The sequence below is a fragment of the Trichosurus vulpecula genome, chromosome 1, assembly GCF_011100635.1.
Source record: "Trichosurus vulpecula isolate mTriVul1 chromosome 1, mTriVul1.pri, whole genome shotgun sequence".
NCBI lineage: Eukaryota > Metazoa > Chordata > Mammalia > Diprotodontia > Phalangeridae > Trichosurus > Trichosurus vulpecula.
The window spans coordinates 548,483,193-548,505,927 of record NC_050573.1 but is presented as its reverse complement, the minus strand read 5'-3'; the positions used below and the strand labels follow the sequence as shown (position 1 = coordinate 548,505,927).

The following is a 22,735-nucleotide window of genomic DNA, read 5'->3' as shown; positions in this document are numbered from 1 at the left end:
ATCAAAGTTATCTGCTTTAATATTTTGTAATTGCCTCTGTCCCTTATACAGTTACAAGAATCATCTACCCATAGCTGTCAGAGATATAAGATCTGCATCTCTTCTGATTTTTTTAAATTAAGCATTAAATATTTTTAAAGCACTTGAAAATAATTAATGAAGGTTTATTTGCTTACAAACAGCCAATACCTAATTTTAATATGCTTATTCATTAGTATGCAGGACTGCTTTGTATAGGACATTAGTTGTGTCACTTGCAAGACTTTTAACTAATTTGAGGTTTCCCATTACTGAGGACATTGTAGTAGTTAAACTTCATTATTATATTTTAGACTTAAAAAAAGTTAATTAGTGCGGTTGGTGATAAATGATACTTTATTTCAGCAGATACTTAACAAAATGCTCTTTAAATATAAGTAAGAGCAAAGTGCTCTCATTTGATTCTTGTAGTATTGTGAGACAGGCAAGACTACCTTAGATACAGAGAACTAAATAGGACAGGAAGTATCATTATTTTATGGATAAAGAAACAGAGGTAACCAAATAATAAGTATTTTGCCAAAGCTAACATAGCTATTTAATATATGGTACAGTAGAACGAGCATTGGCTCTGCAGTCAGAGGACCAGGTTTCAAATCTTAACCTTCATTGGTCTCATTTTCCTCAAATGTAAATTCAGAGAATTGGACCAGGTGGCCTCTGAGGTAGCTGCTAGCTATGATCTATGAAAGAATAAGGACTAAAAGTCAGGTCTCCCCCAGCCTAGTCTGTTGTTCATTATTCCATTGCACTACGATCCAAACCAAAGAGCCAGACAGTGTATGTGAAGGTTGCTAAGTGGTTTGTTCCTACCATTCTAGTTTCCTCTGACCTAGAAATGGAGACTAAGGGAGCTTGTTATTGCCCTCTCACAAAGGAATCCTGATTAACAAAATATACTTGCTGAATTGTTAGGCTTATCTCTTATCTCCCCTTCACTGCCAGACTTCTAAAAAAGTAGTTTTCATTCTCTGCTTCTATTTTCTCACCACCCATTCGTTACTCAGCTCTTTGCAGTCTTCTTTCTTATTCCAATCACTACTGAAACTACTCTCTCCATACTCACTAAGGAACTCTTTATTACTAAATCTAATTTTTTTTCTGACTTCATTCTTTTTGGGTTTCTGTAGCATTTGATACTGTTGACTGTTCTTTCTTTTTTTGATACTGTTTCCTCTTCTCGACTTCTTTATGAAGTTAGTGATGGGATTTTTTAAAAAAAACATTTGAAGCAGAGTTGATATGGCATATGCCTAAACTGTAGTGTTCCTGCCAACTAGAACTTCACACGTCAAAAATAACCTTTGTGAAGAGAGATAGGTTTGCTCCTGAGCAGTAGAAAGAAGTGGGCCCAACCTTAGGCAGAATTGGTAAGTCGAAGACAGTTGTCTTAATTATTCAAACAATCTCCCTCTTCACTTGGCTCCTGGCTGAGTACGGAAACGGTCTGCCATTTTAGGTGACCAGTGCTCTCCTATTCTCTTCTTCCCTTGATAAAAAGAAAAAAAAGCTTTTGATATCAGTCATTTGTGTTTATTTTCAGTAATAAACCACTCCTTCTTCTATACCCCTACTTATCTGGGATAAACATACCAGGGACTTGCCTCTTAGTTATGGATATATTAGACCTTGGATTGAGATCCACCCTTAGAAGCTGCTGGGGTTAGAAAGTATATCTTCCCTCTTTACTCAATTCTTCCAGAATTTGGAAGACTTTCTGCTCTAGCGTGGGTCAGTGTGACAAGCTCCATCCCATTAGACCTTTCTTCTACCAGCCTTTTTCTCTTTTTTTGTATTAGTTCATGTAAGGCACCCTTTCTATTTATTTAAAAGCCTCTTCTTTTTTTCCAAGTTTGTCATGTATGTCATCTTTATCGGAAAAAAGTAAACTAGATCAGAGGTAACAAAGAGGTGCAGCAGACCCAGTTGCCTCCAGAAATATTTAACTAAATAAAAATACAGTAGAACATAGCACGATTAGTAGTCTCCAGTTTCTCTGAGTTTGACACTGCTGGACTAGATAACTTTAAGGCCCTCTCCAGCTCTGATAACATCCTGCAGTTGCCTATTCTTAACATTTTTAGCACTTTTGTACTTAAGGAATTTTATAGTGTACCTTCTCCTAATAGAGGTATGCATTCAAATATAATGTTTCAAATATAGCATAGCCTTCATAATGAAATCTGTCACAAAGAAATGTATTAATAATCTTCTTTATTAATAGAAGTATCACTGTATATCTTTTATAAGTAATGAATAGTAATAGATAAACACCTAACGTAGAGAGTGTTCTCTAGGTATCCCTTCTGTATACCTCCTTAAGGAGCTGTTAAACTCCTTTGACAGGATCAGCTCTTTGATAAAGTGTGAATTCTCTTGGCCTTTTAATAAACAGCACAAAGACCAAGTCAATTCTATAGGGCTACTAAGTGGCTAGTATGGTGCCAGGCAGGCTGTGCATAGTGCTACGGATACCAACAAAGATTTAAAAAAAGTCCCTACTCTCTCCCCTCAAGGAGCTCATAGTCTAATGGTGGAGAAAACATTGAAACAACCGTGTACATAAAAGACATAAAAGATAGAAGGTAATCTCAGAGGGAAGGGACTAGCATTGGGGGAAGGAAGTACACAGAAAAATGCACCTTTTTAGAAGGTGAGGTTTAGTTGAGACTTGCAGGAAGCCAGAAGATGGAGGGAGAACATTGCCAGTAAGGAGGATAATCAGTGAAAATGTATAGAGTCTGAAGACAAATTGTCTTGTGTGAGGAACCGCCAAGGGGCCAGTATCGCTGAATCATAGAGTAAGTGGAAGACAGATAAAAAAGAAGACTGGAAAGGGCCAGGTTATTTATGAAGGACTTTCTTTAAAAGCCAGATAGAGTATTTTATATGTGATGCTGTAGAAAATAGGGAACTACTTTAGTTTACTGGGTGGAGGAGGTCAGACCTGCACTTTAGTAAGATCACTTTAAAAGCTGAATGAATTGGAGTTTGGAGAGATTTGAGGCAGGGAGCTCAAACAGAAGGCTATTGCAGTAGTCCAAGCTTGAGATGATGCTGGCTTGCAGTAAGGTTATTACAGTGTCAGAGGAGAGAAGGGGAAGTAAACAAGAGATGTTACAAAGATAGAGTCAACAGGACTAGGCAACAGGTTTGGATATAGGAGGTGAGATAGAGTGAGGAGTCAAGATGACATCTGCCAACCTAGGTAACTGGGAGGATGATTGTGCTCTCAGCATTAATAGGGAAGTCCGGAAGAGGAGAGGGTTTGGGGGAAAAATTAATGGGTTTAGTTTTGACATAGTTTAGGATGTCTTAAGGACAACCAGTTTGAGATGTTCAGTAGGTAGTTGGAGATGTGAGAGTGCATGGAGGTCAACAGAGAGATTGGGGCTGGATAAATGTATCTGAGAATCATCTCCATAGAGATGGTGATTGAGTCCAAAAGATCTGATGAAATCACCAAGCAGAATAGTAGAAGGCTTAGGACAAAGCCCTATGGAACACCCACAGTTAGTAGATAATACCTAAATAAAGAGCCACCTAAGGAGACTGAAAAAGAACAGTCTGGCAGGTAGAGGTGAATCAGGAGAGAGCAGGGTCATGAAAACAGAAGAGTATCAAGGAAAAGAAGGTGACCAATAATGTCAGACTGCAGAGAAGTCAAGAAGGATGAGGTTTGAGAAAAAGCCATTAGATTTGGCAATTCAGAGATCATTGGTAACTCTGGAAAGAATAATTTCAGCTGAATAATGAGGTCAGAAGCCAGACTGTCAAGAGTTAAGAAGAGAGTGAGAGGAATGGAATTGGAGGGCACTCATTATAGGGAGGTTTTCTAAAGGAGTTTAGCCACAAAGGGAAGAGAGAGAGGATAATAGCTATTGGAGTTGGATGGATCAAGTGAGTTTTAAGGATGGGAAAGAAATAGGCTTGTTTGTAGGCATCAGAGATGCTCAGAGTAGACAGGGAGAAATTTGAGATTAATAAGAGTGGGGAAGATATGAGGAATAATCTAAAAGAGAAGATGGGGTAGAACTTAATCACTTGTACCTGTAGAGTGACCTGCCAAGAAAAAGGACCACCTCTTTGAAGAGATAGTGACAAAAGTCATCTAAATGATGTGATATGAGGAAGAGGGGAAAAAAAGAGGGAGCCCTTGACTGAAGTCTTATTTTTTTTTTCATTTAAATATGAAGCAACGTTTGTTGAGGGGTGTTAAGAGAGGAAGAGCCATAGGAGGGTTTGAGGAGGGTGAAGATTTGGAAAAGCCACTGTGGTGAGTGGGGATGGGGAATTGATTAGGGAGTGTAAAAGGATTATTTTGCTGCAGTGACAGCCCAAATGAGATTAAGAAGCATGCATTTGTAGTAGACTGTCAGTTCTGTTCTGGAATTTTCTTCAGCTCCATTCAGTAGCATGTAAATAGGATTGACTCCATGTTGAAGATGATTGATTGATTGATTGATTGATTCAAGACTAGTTCATAAAATTGGGCTACACTCTTGGACTTGGGTTTTAAAGGTGAGAGCAGAAATACAGGGACTGAAGAGAAGAGCTAATGTTTGGACAAGTATGCTTCTTTGAGGGTCTGTTCAGGGAATTAGATGGACTCCGATATGGTAATCAATGAAGGTAACCTGTAGAGTGACTTGAAGTTTCTAGGACAAGCTGAGAATCAAAGGCAGTTGAGCTCACGGAAGTATGACAGAGTGAAAGAGGAATTCTTGGACCAAGTTTCTGGTTAAAGTAGAAACTTGGTTGGAGGAATACTGTGGTGCAGAGCCATCATTGTGGAAGAGCAAACTGAACTTTCGCCTTTGACTGATGTTGTAAGTAATGTGAACTCTAACAGATCTAGGAAAAGGACTCTATTTTCTAACTATCCTCTAGTTCTGTCTTTCTTTTGGAAGAAGACCTCAATCTCAAGAGTGGTTCTATAAGTCTGGAAGACTTAACATAGATCCTTTGGGAGGTGGGCTCACTGGAAAGGGAAGAGGTATTTGGACTACTTTGGGATATTGGGGGATTGATGTCCTTTAAATTTTGTTGCTGCTGGGTTACACAAAAATTGTTTTGTATTGAGTATTTTATTAGCCTGAACTGGATATAGGAAGGCCCATTTCTTTGGTTATGGAAGTCTATAATACAGGAAACAAATTTTGATGTTCCTAGTTGGAAACCTTGAGTGAGAACATGAGCCAAAAAGATCTTCATGAAAAAGTCTTCAAGTTTGGATATAGGCCATATTTAACTTAAACCTGAGGCTTGGGGCCATGGATTACACAAACCTGAAGGGCTGTGTAGTGCAAACCCAAACAAAAGCAATACTTTACCTTTCATTTTTGAGGTTAATCCAGAAAGATAGAGTTATAAAAGTGAAAGCTATATCATGTCCAGAGAAAGAACTATGGAGTCTGAATGCAGGTGGAAGCATACTATTTTCACTTTTTTATCATTTTTTTTGTTTTATTCTTTCTTGTGGTTTTTCCCTTTTGATTGTTCTTTCACAACATGACTAATGTGGAAATATGTTTAACATGATTGTACATGTATAACCTGTGTCAGGATTGCTTGCTATCTTGAGGGGGGGAGGAAGGAAGAATCTGGAACTTAAAATATTGCAAAAATGAATGTTCAAAACTATCTTTACATGCAATTGGCAAAAAAAAAAAGACTAAGTACAAAAAAAATGAAAGCTGTGTTCATACCTCAGTTGAGTGTTTTCTGATCTGTTGATTTAAAATACATACTCCCTCAGGCATTATATTCAACATTATCCTATTGTCTAAGATTAGTTTTAACCTATCCATATTACATTCTGCCCTAAATTGTTTTGTTTAATATCTGACTGTTTGCATGTACTTAGCCTGCAGTAATTGACCATTTTCATGAGTTTTTTCAAATGTGCCCTCATTTCTAGATACAACTTGGTTCCCATTTGATAGTTTCATTTTGGAATCTTCTGATGACATCTGGAGGGACAGTAAATCAAAGCAGTTTATAGTATTATAAGTTAATACAAACTAAATTAAAATTTTAAAATGCTTATTGACTTTACCATGCTAACACATTAATCTCTTTTGTCTGCCTGATTCTCAAAAGGGACCAACATCGAGACTGTACAATCTTCTCAGGGGACCCAAACTTCTTAGCATTCAAGTGAAGTTCTGATTCTTCTCCCCCTGCCTCTTCAACCATCAGATTGTAGATGGAGAGCAAGATTTCTCTAATCTCTCTTTGTATTCTTAGCATTTAGAATAATTTTCACATAGTAAGTATTTAATAAATGTTTAATGAATTGGGTAATACTAAATGCTAGTTTCTGAATTGAAGTGCTTGCTTTAGTTATGTTTTGATATTGTATTCTGTCTAGTTTTTTAGTTCAGACAAATTACTTTTAAAAATTTTATTACTATGATTTGTTTTTATATAGCCTTCATTTCTGAGTATTTCCCCCCTGCTCCCTTAATGTTATTCCTATTATCCCTGTTCCTTATAACAAAGAAAGGAGATGGGAAAAGCAGTTCAGTAAAACTAACCAATAACCAAGTATAATGGTATATTCAGTGTTCTATACTTCTGGTCCTCCACCATTGTAAAGAACTAGGAAAACAATATGCACAAATGACTACAACAGTGTTAATATAAAGATAAAAAAAGAAACTGAACACTATAATTATAATGTAATACAAAGAATGAAAATATGAAACTGAATATCATGTAATTATAATGACCAAGCTTGGTCCTGAAGAGAAAATGTACCTTCCTCTCATCTTTGCCTCTGTCACAGTGCTGGTCATACAGTAGAAACTTGAGACTTGGTGCCTTTATTTTTGATATTTTTTTTTCCTGGAAAACTTTTTATTGTAGGTAGAGTGAGCTAGCTGGACACAGTTGAGATGATTCCAATTTTGTTGACAATATCTGAAGCATCATAGTCTGGAGCAAGCTGGACATAGGACTTCTCTCCATCAGGCCGGATCAGAATGTTGACCTTGGCCACGTTGATGTCATACAGCTTCTTTACTGCCTGCTTATCTGATGCTTATTGGCCTTGACATCCACAATGAAGACTAAGGTGTTATCCTCAGTCATTTTCATAGCAGACTTAGTGGTCAAGGGGAGCTTAATGACGGCATAGTGATCAAGCTAGTTTCTCCGAGGGGTACTTTTCCAAGAGTGTTTGGGCAGCCTTTGAAGTCTTGGTGACTTGGGTTGGCAAAAGGTGGGGGATGTTCAGATCTTCTTTTTGTGGCTATGGCCACCCTTCAGCTCCGCCTTCTTGGGCTTCAAGGCCTTGGACTTGGCTTTTGTCTTGGGGCCAGGGAGACAATAGCTTTCTTCTTTGCCTTTGGGCGCCATCTTGGGGGAAAGACTGAAATTTTGTTTTTTGAAGAGGGAAAAAAAACCCCATGTAACAAGCTTAATCAAGCAAAATGGATCCACACAGTAGCCATGTCCACAATTGTATATCTTTCCACTTTGTGTCCATCACCTCTATCAGAAGTTGCTCAATCTGGAGATGTGGTTTGGCCATTCCGTTGAAGTTGTTTTCTTTTGCAGTATTTGCTGTTCTTTTATAAATTGTTTTGATACCAATCACTTCATCAGTTAATGCTACCCAAGATTCTCTGAAATACCTTGTCATTTCTTATAGTATAATAATCTAACCATTAAATTAATATCACCATTCATTTAAGAATAATTTATATAACCATAATTCCTTTGTGGATGCTTAAATTATGTTTTATTTGATATGGGATGTCTTGATTTTGGCTGACATTCATTTTGGGGTTCCTTTCAGTTTTTTTTTGTAGATTCTTTCTATCTTTACTTTTCCTTCTGCTTCTAAAAATAGCTCAAGGCAGTTTTTACATATGATTTCTTGAAACATAGTTAATATCCAAGATTTTTATTATGGTTTTTAAGGGAGTCTAACATTTCTTAAATTACCTTTCTTTGACATGTTTTCCAGGTCAATTGTTTCTTTTAACGAAAGAGGTATTAATTTTCTTCTATTTTTTCAATCTTTTGATTTTGTTCAAATATTCCTTGTTGACAGCCATTGATTTCCATTTGGTTTATTATTTGCAAGGATGCAGTTTCTTGGGTAACATTTACCTCTTTTTAAACTACTTTCCCTTTCAGCTTTCCTTCAGAGCTTCTATTTCATTTTTTATCTCTTGCTTCATTTCTTTTTTTTTTAAATTTTTTAATATATTTAGTTTTCAGCATTGATTTTCACAAGAGTTTGAATTACAAATTTTCTCCCCATTTCTACCCTCCTCACCACTCCAAGATGGCATATATTCTGGTTACCCTGTTCCCCAGTCAGCCCTCCCTTCTGTCACCCCACGCCCCTTCCATCCCCTTTTCCCTTCCTTTCTTGTAGGGCAAGATAAATTTCTACACCCCATTGCCTGTGTATCTTATTTTCTAGTTGCATGCAAAAAAAATTTTTTTTTTCAATTCTGAGCATCTGTTTTTAAAACTTTGAGTTCCAAATTCTCTCCCCTCTTCCCTTCCCACCCACCCTCCCTAAGAAGTCAAGCAATTCAACATCGGCCGCATGCATATCATTATGTATAACCCTTCCACAATACTCATGTTGTAAAAGACTAACTATATTTTGCTCCTTCCTAACCTATCCCCCTTTATTGAATTTTCTCCTTTGACCCTGTCCCCTTTTGAAAGTGTTTGTTTTTGATTACCTCCACCCCCAACTGCCCTCCCTTCTATCATCCCCCCCCCCCTTTTTTTTTATCTTCTTCCTTCTTCTCTCCTGTGGGGTAAAATACCCAATTGAGTATGTATGGTATTCCCTCCTCAGGTCAAATCTGATGAGAGCAAGATTCACTCATTCCCCCCTCACCTGCCTTCTCTTCTCTTCCTACAGAACTGCTTTTTCTTGCCACTTTTATGCAAGATAATTTACCCCATTCTATCTCTCCCTTTCTCCCTCTCTCAATATATTCCTCTCTCATCCCTTAATTTGATTTTATTTCTTTTAGATATCTTCCCTTCATCTTCAACTCACCCTGTACCCTCTCTCTCTCTTTCTCTCTCTCTCTCTCTCTCTCTATATATATATATATATACACACACACATACATATATATATATAAAATATACATTCACTTATACATTATATACATAAACATATATATATATTCATATTCCCTTCAGCTACCCTAATACTGAGGTCTCATGAATCATACACATCATCTTTCCATGTAGGAATGTCAACAAAACAGTTCAACTTTAGTAAGTCCCTTGCAATTTCTTTTTCTTGTTCTTTTTCTTGATTACCTTTTCATGCTTCTCTTGATTGTTGTGTCTGAAAGTCAAATTTCCTATTCGGCTCTGGTCTTTTCACTGAGAAAGCTTGAAAGTCCTCTATTTTATTGAAAGTCTGTATTTTGCCTTGGAGCATGATACTCAGTTTTGCTGGGTAGGTGATTCTTGGTTTTAATCCTTGCTCCATTGACCTCCAGAATATCGTATTCCAAGCCCTTCGATCTCTTACTGTAGAAGCTGCCAGATCTTGGGTTATTCTGATTGTGTTTCCACAATACTCAAATTGTTTCTTTCTGACTGCTTGCAGTATTTTCTCCTTGATCTGGGAGCTCTGGAATTTGGTGACAATATTCCTAGGAGATTTCTTTTTGGGATCTATTTGAGGAGGCGATCTGTGGATTCTTTCAATTTCTGTTTTGCCCTGTGACTCTAGAATATCAGGGCAGTTCTCCTTGATAATTTCTTGAAAGATGATATCTAGGCTCTTTTTTTGATCATGGCTTTCAGGTAGTCCAATAATTTTTAAATTATCTCTCCTGGATCTATTTTCCAGGTCAGTGGTTTTACCAATGAGATATTTCACATTGTCTTCTATTTTTTCATTCCTTTGGTTCTGTTTTATAATATCTTGATTTCTCATCAAGTCACTAGCTTCCTCTTGCTCCAATCTCATTTTTAAGGTAATATTTTCTTCAGTGGTCTTTTGCACCTCCTTTTCCATTTGGCTAATTCTGCCTTTCAAGACATTCTGCTCCTCATTGGCTTTTTGGAGCTCTTTTGCCATTTGAGTTAGTCTATTTTTTAAGGTGTTGTTTTCTTCAATATATTTTTCAGTATTTTTTTGGGTGTCCTTTAGCAAGTCATTGACTTGTTTTTCATGGATTTCTTGCATCCTTCTCATTTCTCTTCCCAATTTTTCCTCTACTTCTCTAACTTGCTTTTCCAAGTGCTTTTTGAGCTCTTCCATGGCCTGTGACCAGTTCATGTTTTTCTTGGAGGCTTTCCTTGTAGGCTCTTTGACTTTGTTAACTTCTTCTGTCTGTCTGTTTTGGTCTTCTTTGCCACCAAGGAAAGAATCCAGGTCTGCAACTGAATCTGGGTGTGTTTTTGCTGCCTGGCCATATTCCCAGCCAACTAACTTGACCCTTGAGTGTTTCAGTGTGGTATGACTGCTTTTAGAGTTTAGAGAACTATGTTCCAAGCTTCGGCGGTTGCGCTGCCACACCAGCACTGCTCCTTGCCCAAGAACCCCCAACCCAGACTGGACTTAGATCTTCAGCAGGCTCTCCACTTAATTCCTCCCACCAGGTGGGCCTGGGGCCAGAAGCAACTACAGCTGTATTTCTGTAGCTGTCCCACCTCCGCTGCCCCGAGCCTAACCACGAACTCCTTCTGCAGCTTTTCCCACTAACCTTCTCTGTTGTCTTTGGTGTTTGTGGGTTGAGAAGTCTGGTAACTGCTGCAGCTCACTGATTCAGGGCGCTAGAGCACCCTCTGCCTGGCTCCTGGTCTGGTTGGCCCGCACCGCTCACACTGGGCTCTGCTCCGCCCACCTCTGCTCTGCTCCAAGCTACATGTGGGATAGACCTCACCCAGAGACCATCCAGGCTGTCCTGGGCTGGAGCCCTGCTTCCCTCTGCTGTTTTGTGGGTTCTGCAGTTCTAGAATTGATTCAGTGCCATTTTTTATAGGTTTTTGGAGGGACTTGGCAGGGAGCTCACGCTAGTCCCTTCTTTCCAGCTGCCATCTTGGCTACCTCTTGCTTCATTTCTTATAGCTAATTGTAGCCCTTTTGAAAAGTCCATTTTGATGGCATATGATTTACTCATATCTCCAGCTTTAGTTCTTGAATGAGATCTTTGAGCCAGAGCTTTCTTGCATTTTAGCGTGGTCTTTCCCAGAATTTCCTCAGTTCTTGCATTGATTTCTACCTCCTAGGGTTAGATCCCATGTATCTTTGCGGTTCAGAGTACTGGATCTTCTAGGATTTCTCTGCATCTCACAACAGGGTTATAGACCTTAGAGCCCCTAGGCCTTTGGCTATACTGGTCCTGAAGGCTGCGGAGGTTTCAGTGGACTGCCACTACCCCATGGCTTCTAAAGTACCTTCCCTGGGGACTTTCTCAGAGTAGCCCATCATGCTCTTGATGTGCTCTAGACAAGGAGCCTTGCTGACCATCCATATCTCACTGGGAAGCTAGCAGGCCTTCGTCTCCTATTGCCTTTTGGTTTCTGGCTGACACCTACGTCATGTGCCCTGGGCAAGTGGGGATGGTAGAGGCCAGAAGAAAAAGGGCAGATATTTATAAAGAAAAGAGCCTTAGCAAAGCACCCCATAGCCCAGATGTGCAGACTTAATGGAAATTTTGCCCTTTAGTTTCTCACTGACTTTTTGTGCTGTACCGGAGTGCAAGAAGTTACTTAATATAGTTTTCCACTGGCTTTCTTTACTATTTACTCAGGGTTTTCCTTGGAATATGTATGTGGGAGACCTGGCAGCCATATTGTTCAGATGAGTACATTAAATTTAGGGGCCTTTTAGGAATAGATACAATTAAGCATCATATTTCATTGGAAAACAGTTTGTAGGTGCTGATTTTAAAATTAAGCATTTAGGGACAAAACAGCACCTTTAATAGAATACTACATACAAAAGATGCTCAGTAAATGCTGGTAGATGCTAATGATAATAAGATAGCAATTTGTAGATGCCTCTTTCATTCTCTGAAGTGAAAGGTAGTACTTTAGCAGAAGTGAGTGCTGCTTGTTTTTCTTCCCTCTGGAGGAGCTGATGCATTATTTTAGGTGAAAATATTGACATTCTTTTAAATATCTTAGCAGTCATCTATGAGGAGTATTTAATAGAAAAGGGAGGTTTTCGTACTCACAGAATCATGGAATTTTAGAAGTTGAAAGGACCTAAGAGACCATCTAATCTATCATCTTTCATTTCACATATAATTAATCACTGAGCATTTATTCTGCCAGGGACTAAGCTAGGTATTAGAGATAAAAGATACAAATGAAATAGATCCTTCCCTCTAGGAATTTACATTCCATTGGGGAAGTTAAACATGTACAGATATATATTTATACAAAATAACCACAAGACAAATTTTTGAGGGGAAATGTACTGGTAGTTAGGGTTTTTAGGAAAGACTTTCAGTTATGAGCTTTTCATTAGATTGTAAGCTCATTGAGTGAAGAGACTGTTTTCACCTTTCTTGTATTTCTAGTGCTTAGGACAGTGCATAGAAGGGGCTTAATAAACACTTGTTGACTTACTGACTTCATGTGTAGAAGGGGATACTTGGGCTAAGTCTTTTTTTAATTAATTTTTAGTTTTCTACCTATAACTTCACATTAAACTTACTTACACAGTTGTCAGGTTGTAAAGAAGAATTAAGACGAATGGAATGAATCACGAGTAAGAAGAAACAAACCTCCCCCCCCCAAAAAAAAAGAAAAGAAAAAAAAGGAGAGCATATAGATGTAAATAAATGTAGATGATGTATCAGACTCCATGCCATCTTGGGGAGGGTGAGGGTGGGGGAAGAAAATCTGGAACTCAAAATCATGAGGAACTAAGTGTTGTAAATTAAAAATAAAAAATCTTAATTAAAAAAATTTTAGTTTTCAACATTTGCTTTTATAAGATTTTGAGTTCTATATGTTCCCCCACCCAAGTCAAGATGCAATCTGATACAGGCTATACATGTGTGATCATATAAAATGTATTTCCACTTTAGTCATGTTGTAAGAGAAGAATCAGAACAAAAGGGAGAAACCATGGAAAGAAAAAACAAAAAAAGAAAATAGTATGCTTTGATCTGCATTCCAACTCCACAGTTCTTTCTCTGGTTGTGGATACAGCTTTCATTTTTGTAATTGCATCTTTCTGGATTAACCTCAAAAATGAGGATGTGGATAGCATTTTCCATCATGAATCTTTTTGAATTCTCTTAGATCATTACATTGCTCAGAAGAGCTAAGTCTGACAAAGTCAGCCATCATATAGTGTTGCTCTTACTGTGTACAGTGTTCTGGTTCTGCTCACTTCACTCAGCATCAGTTCATGGAAGTCTTTTCAGTTCTTTCTGAAGTCTACCTGCTCACCATTTCTTATGGAGCAATAGTATTCCATTACATTCATATACCACAGCTTGTTCAACCATTCCTCAATTGATGGGCATCCCCTTGATTTCCAATTCTTAGCCACCACAAAAAGAGCTGCTTTAAATATTTTTGTACATGTGGTTCCTTTTCCCTTTTTTATGATCTTTTCCGGATGCAGACCTAGTTAATAGTGGTATTGCTGGATTAAAGGGTATGCAGTTTTATAGCCCGTGGGGCATAGTTCCAAATTGCTCTCTCGAATGGTTGGATCAGTTCACAACTCCACCAACAATACATTAGCGTTCCAGTTTTCCCACATCTTCTTCAACATTTACCATTTTCCTTTTTTGTCATGTTAGCCAATCTAATGTGGTACCTCAGAGTTGTTTTAATTTGCATTTCTCTAATCAATAGTGATTTAGAGCATTTTTTCATATGGCTATAGATAGCTTTAATTTTTTTATCTGTAAACTGCCTGTTCATAACCTTTAACCATTTATCAATTGGGGAATGACTTGTATTCTGGTAAATTTGACTCAGTTCACTATATACTTTAGAAATAAGGCCTTTATCAGAGACACTGGCTGTAAAAATTATTTCTCAACTTTCTGCTTCTCTTCTAATCTTGGTTGCATTAGGCTTGTTTGTGCAAAAACTTTTTAATTTAATGTAATCAAAATTATCCATTTTGTATTTCATAATGTTCTCTATTTCTTGTTTGGTCATAAATTCTTCCCTTCTCCATAGATCTGACAGGTAAACTATTCCTTGGTCTCCTAATTTGCTTATAAGTTCACTCTTTATGTGTAAATTGTGTACTCATTTTGATGAGCTAAGTCTTAAAGTCAATCAGGGATTGGCTCTAACAGTCAGGAGTAAGAGAGAAGTGCATTTCAGGCTTAGCATCCTATTAGAACATAAGCATGGGGACAGCCAGTGCAAAGACATGGAGAGAGGAAATGGGATGTCCTTTTTGAAGAACAGTAAGAAGCCCAATATAGCTAAACTTTTAGAGTTCATTGAGGGAAGTAATGTATAAGAAATACGGAGAGATAAGTTGAGGCCAGGCTGTAAAGAACTTGAGCAAATGCTGTATCCCTAAATCCTAGAGAGAAGAACATATCTAGGAAGAAAGGGTGGTCAGTGATGTCACATGTTATAGAGAAGAAGGATGATGACTGAGTAGAGGCCACCAGCTTAGGGAAGGAAAATTATTTATCCATAGCCACATGGCTATCTAGTAACAGTATTTGGGAGTAGTACTTTGGTTTTCTGACTCCCAAGCCAATGTCATTTTCATAATACAAGACTCTTCAGTAATAATTTTTGCCCACTCCATAATTTTGTCCGGGGAAATAAATACCTGTGGAAGGGATTCTCAGCGTTCTTTTTTCTTTCTCCTCTCCCATTGCTCTAGCAGTTTAAAAGATTGTTGTATTTCTTCAGAAGCTGCTCTTTCTTCTGACTTCCCTGTATCTGTCAGTAGTACCACCATAAACTCAATCTCCCACGTTTAAAACTTTACTTTCAATTTTTGTTCACATGGCCTTACGCCTGGAATGTTCTCCCTTCCTCAGTTTACCTCTTGACTTCCTACTTATTCCTTAAAACCCAACTCAGAAGCCACCCCCTCCATAAGTCTTCTGCAGTTCCTCCAGTCGGTAATGACTTTTATTGCAGCTCCTCATGTATCACTTCGTTAACTTGCTAATGAGGGCATAAGATCATGGTAATTTATGATATAATGCCCTAATTTTACAGATTATGAAAGATGAGGTTCAGAGAGAATAAAGTGACTTGCCTAAGGTCACACAGGTCATAAGTAGCAGATCCAGGATTCAAACCCAATCCCTCTGACTGCACATTGACTGCTCTTGCTTTTTATTGCTTATGTATGCTACAGCTACTTGCATGTGGCTAAGCTTCCTTTTAGAACTTAAGCACTATGAGGTCAGAGATTGCAGTTTATCTAAAGACCTGTTTTGCAGGGTACACTCTTAATAAATGTCTGAATTGATGATGCTTGTTCCATTAGCACTCTATTTGCTTTTTGCCTAAACTTAGAAATAGGAATCCAAAGAGGGTCAAGCTTTAGATGATGAAAATAGATAGGACAGAATCTTAGAACTGGAAGGGAACTTAAAAGCCATGGAGCATAACTAAGGTGTTATTTCTAAAGAACTAACAATTTAATCCCCAATTTACTCTATCTTTAACATTAGGCATTAGTGTATGTTTTGACTGTCTTTTCAGTACCTAATTCTAGCTGTCTGCATATACATTGTTTCAAGTAATTTGAAATATAAAGATATTCTAATTCTGTTATTTAGCTTTAGGAAAATGGAGGCCTCTTGAAATGAGAGTGCAAAGAAACCTTTTAAGGACAAAAGTTCCTTAGAGTCATGAACTTAAGCTATTTCTAGTCCAAAAAAAAAAACCACAACCACAAAAAGGGTTGGTTGTATATGTGTGTGTGTGTGTGTGTGTTCATAGTTGAGAGGATCTTTGACCCTCCTCCAAGATTTTTAAGGCTATTGATACAATCATCATAACTGGTCTTAAAATTCTCAAGGAAAAATGTGGACTTGCAGATGAATTAGAATTTTAGATCTGAAAGGAGCCTTAGAGATCACATAGATCCAGGGATTCTTAGTTAATTTGGGGTCTAGGAACAAGAAGTCATGAATAGATTTCTGGAATTCTGTGAACTTGGATGGGAGGAAAACTACATCTTAATTTTCTACCTGAAATTTAATATTTCTTTACATTATGAATATAGACAATAAACCACAGTAAGTAGTATTCATAGTACTTGTGACTTTGTCACCAATAGAAGTTATAGATATTTTCAAATCAATTACAGTTGAAAATGGATGAAATATCTCTTTGTGTGCGCCTTGTCAAAGACCCCCTGAAGTGTAATGTTCTTATTCAAGTTAAGTAAAACAGCCTTCACATTTTCTTTAAAAAATAATTTAACTTGCTAATATTTTAAATATCTCATCTTATTTAGTATGTGAAGCTTTTATATATCACTACATCACAATTAAAAAATACTTTGGTAACTACTTATAATTGGTTTCCTTTGTTATCCTGTGTATTTTATTTTATGTATTTAAATGATTATTCTAAGAAAGGGTACCATAGATTACACCAGAGTGCTAGAGGGGTCCATGACACAAAAAAAGATTCCCAAAGTGGGCGATATTGCCCGCTGAGGGGCACTGGGGTGGTAGTAGCCTTGGGTGCAGTTGGTGGGTATTGAATAAAAATAAGGGGGCAGTGGAGGCATAAGGAAAGAAGAGAAGATAAGAAAATTTTGAAAAACGTTCGTACATGTTTTATCTGTTGCATAACAGAGTTAAAGCCGTAGTGATTACATTATTTTCCAAATACATACACAAACTGCAAGCTATAACCTATCAGTGGCCAAGTCTGCCAAAGGTCTTAACAAGCAAGTGTTGGCAGGTGAGCCTGTCATTGTCAGAAAGTCCAGCATGCAACTATGTGCAAGTACTGATTTGTTTACAGTATGATACTATATGGTTACATGATGTAGAATTGCATCATTAAAATTTCAATTCAGGAAAAAAGCCAAAAAATTTACAATAAATTATTTTTTTAATTAACACATTTTAAATTTTATATATTTTTTGAAATGCTGCAAATTTTTTAAAAAAACTGTTAAATGGTTAAAGAAAGTAGATTTCCAGGGGGTCACTGAGTAATTTTTTTTTTAAAGAGCAGAGGGCCAAATAAGTTTGGGAACCTCTGATCTAGACCAGCCATCTCATACAAGATGAGGAAATTGAGCCCTGGAGAAGGGAAGTGAGGGAAAAATGTGAGGACTCTAAAAAACATTGCTAAAGGTCATTTGTGATATTTTTCTCCACTGCTGTGCATTAAAGAAAAGAGATTTGTCAGTTTTGGGAAGTGAGTAACTGGTTAAGAAGATCTTTATCTTCTCTGCTGCATTTGATATTACTGATTACTTTCTCTTGGGTACGCTTCCCTCTGGGTTTTTAGGATGCTGCTTTCTCCTGGTTCTTCTACTTGTCTGACTGCTCCTCGTTATACATAGCATGCCTACTGATTGGATGTACCCATAGTCTGTCTTGGGCCTTTTCTCTTTACTTTATTTCTCTGAGTGATTTTGTCAGGTCCCACGGACTCTCTTATCTATATGTAAATGGCTTCTAGGCCTAGTCATGCTTCTGAGATCTAGTCCCACATTACTAGCTGCCAACTGAACATTTCAAGCTGGATATCCAGTAGGCATCTCGAAGTCAGCATGCCAAAACAGAATCCATTATCTTCTCCCTCTCTGCCCCATCCAACTTATCCTTCCATACATTTACTATCTAAGCACCACCTTCTTCTAGTTACCTTAGTTTGCAACCTTGGTGTCTTCCTTGATTTCTCACATTTAGCCAGTTGGTAAATCCAGTTGTCTCAAGCTACACAAGATCTCTCATATATGCCATTCTCTCAACTGTTATACAACATACAGCCTCTTGGCACCTTTCTCCAATGCTGTTTCAATAGTTGTTTGGACTCTGTGCCTCAAGCCTTTCCTTGCTCTAATTCATACTCCACAAAAGCTGCCAAAGAGATTTTCTTAAAATCTAACCATTCCTCCCCCATCTCACCAGATACCAAGTGGAGTTCTTAATGCCTTGATGACGAAATAATGGCTAACATTTATATGGTACTTACTGTATGCCAGGCACTGTGCCAAGTACTTTACAGTTATTATCTCAGGTAATGATGAAAAGTTCAGAGACAGATAAGTCTAATGTGGAGAAATGATAGAATAATAGTGATGAGAGGCCATATCTGCTGGAACTCTCTCCATCTGCTAAAATCAAAAAAACTAAAATCTTGGCTTGATTTAGTGATAATTTCATTCCTTAGAAGGTTGTGGAAATGGCAAGGAAAACTATTATTCTGGATCTGATTTTGACCAGGGAGGAACTAGTTGCTCAGGTAGAAGAAATGTTGGGAGCTATTCAGTCTTAGAATTTGTGATAAAGAAAGGAAAGCCAGGCATAATTTGATAAATATCTTAGATTTTGTGGAGATAAGATTTCAACGGGTTCAAAGAAACGATAAATTGATTCCACTTCCCTAAAATTCTTTAGGAGAAGTCATCCCTGGAGGCTTGAGGAACTCTCAAGGATGATGTTCTGAATACAAAAACAGGAACATAATTCCAGTAAGGAGAGAAAGAGAACATTGTCTAAAAAGAGAAATGTGAATGCACAGTGAACTTATCAGTCAACTTAGATTTTTAAAAATGTAACAGTCCAGAGGCTGAATGTGAAAGTGTGGCATGGTCCTATAAGAATAGTAGAAAGATACTAGAACTCAGAAAGACCTGAGGTTCATGATGAATCCTAGGAACAGCAATAGAAAAAAAATTTGGGGGGTGGGGATGGGGAAAGGACTGATTAACAAAAGAGATAGGATTATTCCTTGGATTAGATGTAATGATAACATGGTGGAGAGAGAGCACAATTACTCAACTCTTGTTTCTGTTTGACAAGGAGAATAATATTTACACTGGAAAAGACAGAACAAGAAAGATAATAAGGAATTGAAACCTAGAATAATAAAGGAGACAAGAGTTGCACCTAAGTGCACTGATGAGTCCAAGTCATTGGGCCTAGATGAACTGCATCCAGGGTATCATGTGAATGAGTGACCGACTTTTGAGAGCTTATAGAGAACAGGAAGGATGACATAGGACTGAATATGGCTGTATCCTAATTTTTGAGAGAGAGAGAACGTGAGAGCATAAGCACAAAATTTAGACTAGTAGCTTGATTTTTACTTGTGGCAAAATTCTAGAATGTTCCGTTAAATATAATTTACATACATAGATGAAAACAGTATCTACAAAAAGTGAGCTGGGCTTCAGTTATGAAGAGATGTGGGAATTAATGGATAGGTATAGGTCTAGAGGTAGGTGTAGGTAGATTTTACAGAGATTTCAGCAAAGCATTTCCCAGTGTCATGCCATTCTTGTGGACAAGATGGAGAAAAGTAGGCTAAGTGATAGTAGCTGGGTGCATTTAGAAGAGGTTCAGTGACTAGATCAAAGTAGTAGGTGAGAAAATGTTTCTGATAGAGTGCCCTAGGTATCTATGCTTGCCCTTGTGCCGTTTAGCATTTTTTTTAATCACCGACGAGAATAAAGGTATAGATTGCATGCTTATCAAACTTAATAGATGCTATATCTGGGAGAGGGAGCTAACTAACTGGTTGTCGGGGTTCAGCTCCAGAAAAAGACCTTTCTGGACCAAGAAATGGGGCTAAATCTAAGAAAATGTAATACTCGTAAAGTTGTGTATTTGGATTCAAAAGGTCAACTTTTCAAATACGAGATGGGAGAGGTTTGCCTATCATGTGAAGAAGATCTAAAGGTTTTAATGGACTGCATTAGATAAGCTTCTGACTAAGAAAATAAAAGCAGTTAGAAGAGAAGCAGTTAATTGGGGATAAAATCTTCACAGTAAATTTCCCTGATAAAGGTCTAATATCCAAATTATATTAAAAAATTGGTGTAAATGTGGAAGAATCAGGAACCATTCACCAGTAGATAAGTGGTCATAGAAAAGAAGGTTCTCAAGTGAGTGGCAAGCTCTCAACAGTCATATTAAAAAACTCCAAGTTACTATTACTCATAGAAATGCAAATTAAAACAAATCTGAGGGTTTTACCTTGCATATACATGTAGTGTATGTATATGTTATATATAGTGTGTGTGTGTGTATATATACATACACACATATTTATATGTACAGTAATCGAAGTTCATGATTTTTTATGCTGTTCCCTGGTTATCTTCGGATCTTGAAATGTTTGTTTTTGTTGAGAATTTTAGGTTCACAGTAAAAAAGAAAAAATTTTAAAGTTTATAATCTAGTTAAGGAGGTAAGATGAATAAATGTGAAACAGGTGCTAAAATGCATGGCATAGACTGCTATAACATTGCAGATAAGGGGAGAGAAGAAATTGTGGAATTTAATTGGGAACTGGAACAGGTCCTTGATGAAGGGAGGGGTGAGATGGTATTTCCATACACAGTGCAGAACACAAAGATTCTTTGAAATGAATCTCCATTTTATATCTTTTTAAGTAAGTATAATAAACTACATGTTACTATTCTGTTTGCCTGTGCTTCCTTATGAGCTTCTTTTCTCTATGTATTTTAAAAAATGCTTCAGTGGCCCTTTTTAATTTGTGTGTTGTAATCCTCCCTTTTTCTACTAACCCCCACCACCATTAAACTAGAAGAAGGAAGAAAAAAAAATCTTAACAATCATAGTCAAACAAAGCAAACTTACAGTGTCCAAAAATGCCTCTCTCTGTATCTTTTGTGTATCAGCTCTCTGTCAGGAGATAGGTAGTAACGTGGCTCGTCATAGATCTTCTTCAGACACTGTTGGTCATTCCAGTGATCAGAGTTCTTAAGTCTTTAAAAGTTCATTTTATGATGTTGCTGTCTGTGTATAAAGTTGATTTCCTGTATCTGTTCATGTAGTTGGTAATATCCTCATTTTACAAAAATCTCTCACAGAAGTGTCAGCAGCCTAGTTAATTCACAACTAATCAAAATTTGTTAAATTTTTGTCTAGTGTACATCACAAGCTGCATTGTACTTACTGAATAATTTTATATTAAACCTTTCAAGAATCTATTTATGATACAAACAAGTAACATAGACTCAGGTTCTAGAACTGGCTCATGCCCTTGGGTAAGTCATTTTACTTTCTCAGTGAGAGAGGTTTTTGTAAAATGAAGTTGTTAGACTTAGTGGACCATAAGACTTCTTCTAGTTCTATAATTCTGTGCCTCTATGAATATTATTTACTGAATTAAAAATTCAGTTGAATTCTATCTAAAATTCTTAGTAATAGAATGAGATAGCAATATTGATAGTTTATCTTGATTTCCACTGAATACTTTAACTTTTTTCTAGGAGCACAGATCTAGAGCTAGAAAAGATTGCCAGAACTACAAGTCCAAACTCCTCATTTTACAGATAAGAAAACTGAGACCCAGAGAGGTTAAGTTACTGGCTTGAGGTCACAGAAGTTACAAACACCAATGATTAGATTCGCACCTAGGTCCTCTGACCTCAGAAACAGTATTCTTTTCACTGTATTCATACTACTTACATTGTACATGTTAACTTAAGTAAAATTAAGTAACTTTGAAGCTGAAAAGAATGACCTGTATTATAAGTGCCTAGTATTTGTTTAAAATGTCAATTAAAAAAGATGTTTAACTGCTATGGAAATGTTAAAACTGATAACTTTGTGATTCTTTCTCTAGGTCATGGCTTCCAGTTTTTTGCCTCTGAGACTCAGAAGAAAATGATTTTATAAGGTCTTTGCTTCAGATCATTCACTGAAATAGAACTTTTATAGAACATAAACTTGCTGACTACCAAATTGCTTCTTTTTGAAGGGCTTTAAAAGTATAAGAGAAAATAAAAATGACGACTTCGTCTATAAGACGGCAGATGAAAAACATTGTGAACAATTATTCAGAGGCTGAAATTAAAGTTCGTGAAGCAACCTCCAACGACCCTTGGGGTCCTTCTAGCTCTTTAATGACTGAAATAGCAGATCTGACTTACAATGTGGTGGCATTTTCTGAAATCATGAGCATGATCTGGAAACGGCTAAATGACCATGGGAAGAACTGGAGACATGTGTATAAGGCCCTGACCCTCTTGGATTACCTGATTAAAACTGGCTCAGAACGAGTAGCACAGCAATGTAAAGAAAATATATTTGCTATCCAGACACTAAAAGATTTCCAGTACATTGATCGAGATGGTAAAGATCAAGGTATTAATGTAAGGGAGAAGTCTAAGCAGCTGGTATCCCTTCTGAAGGATGATGAGCGACTTAAAATTGAGAGGGCCCAAGCCCTGAAGACCAAAGAGCGAATGGCTCAGGTGGCCACTGGGGTTGGTAGTAACCAGATTACCTTCGGTAGAGGTTCCAGTCAGCCCAACCTATCAACTAGCTACTCTGAGCAAGAGTACGGCAAGTCTGGAGGTTCCCCAGCATCTTACCATGGCTGTAAGTACTGTCTTCATGTAAAGAAGGTGACTTTAGTCTGCAAAGCTATAAATAACTCTTGATAATATTTGAAATAGTAATTTTTGTGTGCTAAATAGAAGTAGGTACAGTCATCCAAAGCAGTATATAATCTGAAAGTCATTTTATATTGGATTTAGGAATTGTTTTGTAAAGATTATAATCTC

At 37.3% G+C, this 22,735-nt stretch overlaps 1 protein-coding gene across 3 annotated transcripts in view; it reads left to right on the top strand.

Moving 5' to 3' along the window:
- The window catches only part of EPN2 (epsin 2), a 110,867-nt gene that overhangs the window by 15,228 nt on the left and 72,904 nt on the right, over positions 1–22,735 (top strand). For all 3 annotated transcript variants that reach the window (XM_036741623.1, XM_036741624.1, XM_036741625.1), the window contains exon 2: positions 21,793–22,550. In XM_036741623.1, the coding sequence (XP_036597518.1) occupies positions 21,956–22,550 (595 nt within the window). In that variant the 5' untranslated portion in view covers positions 21,793–21,955. The remainder of the gene's footprint in view (positions 1–21,792; positions 22,551–22,735) is intronic.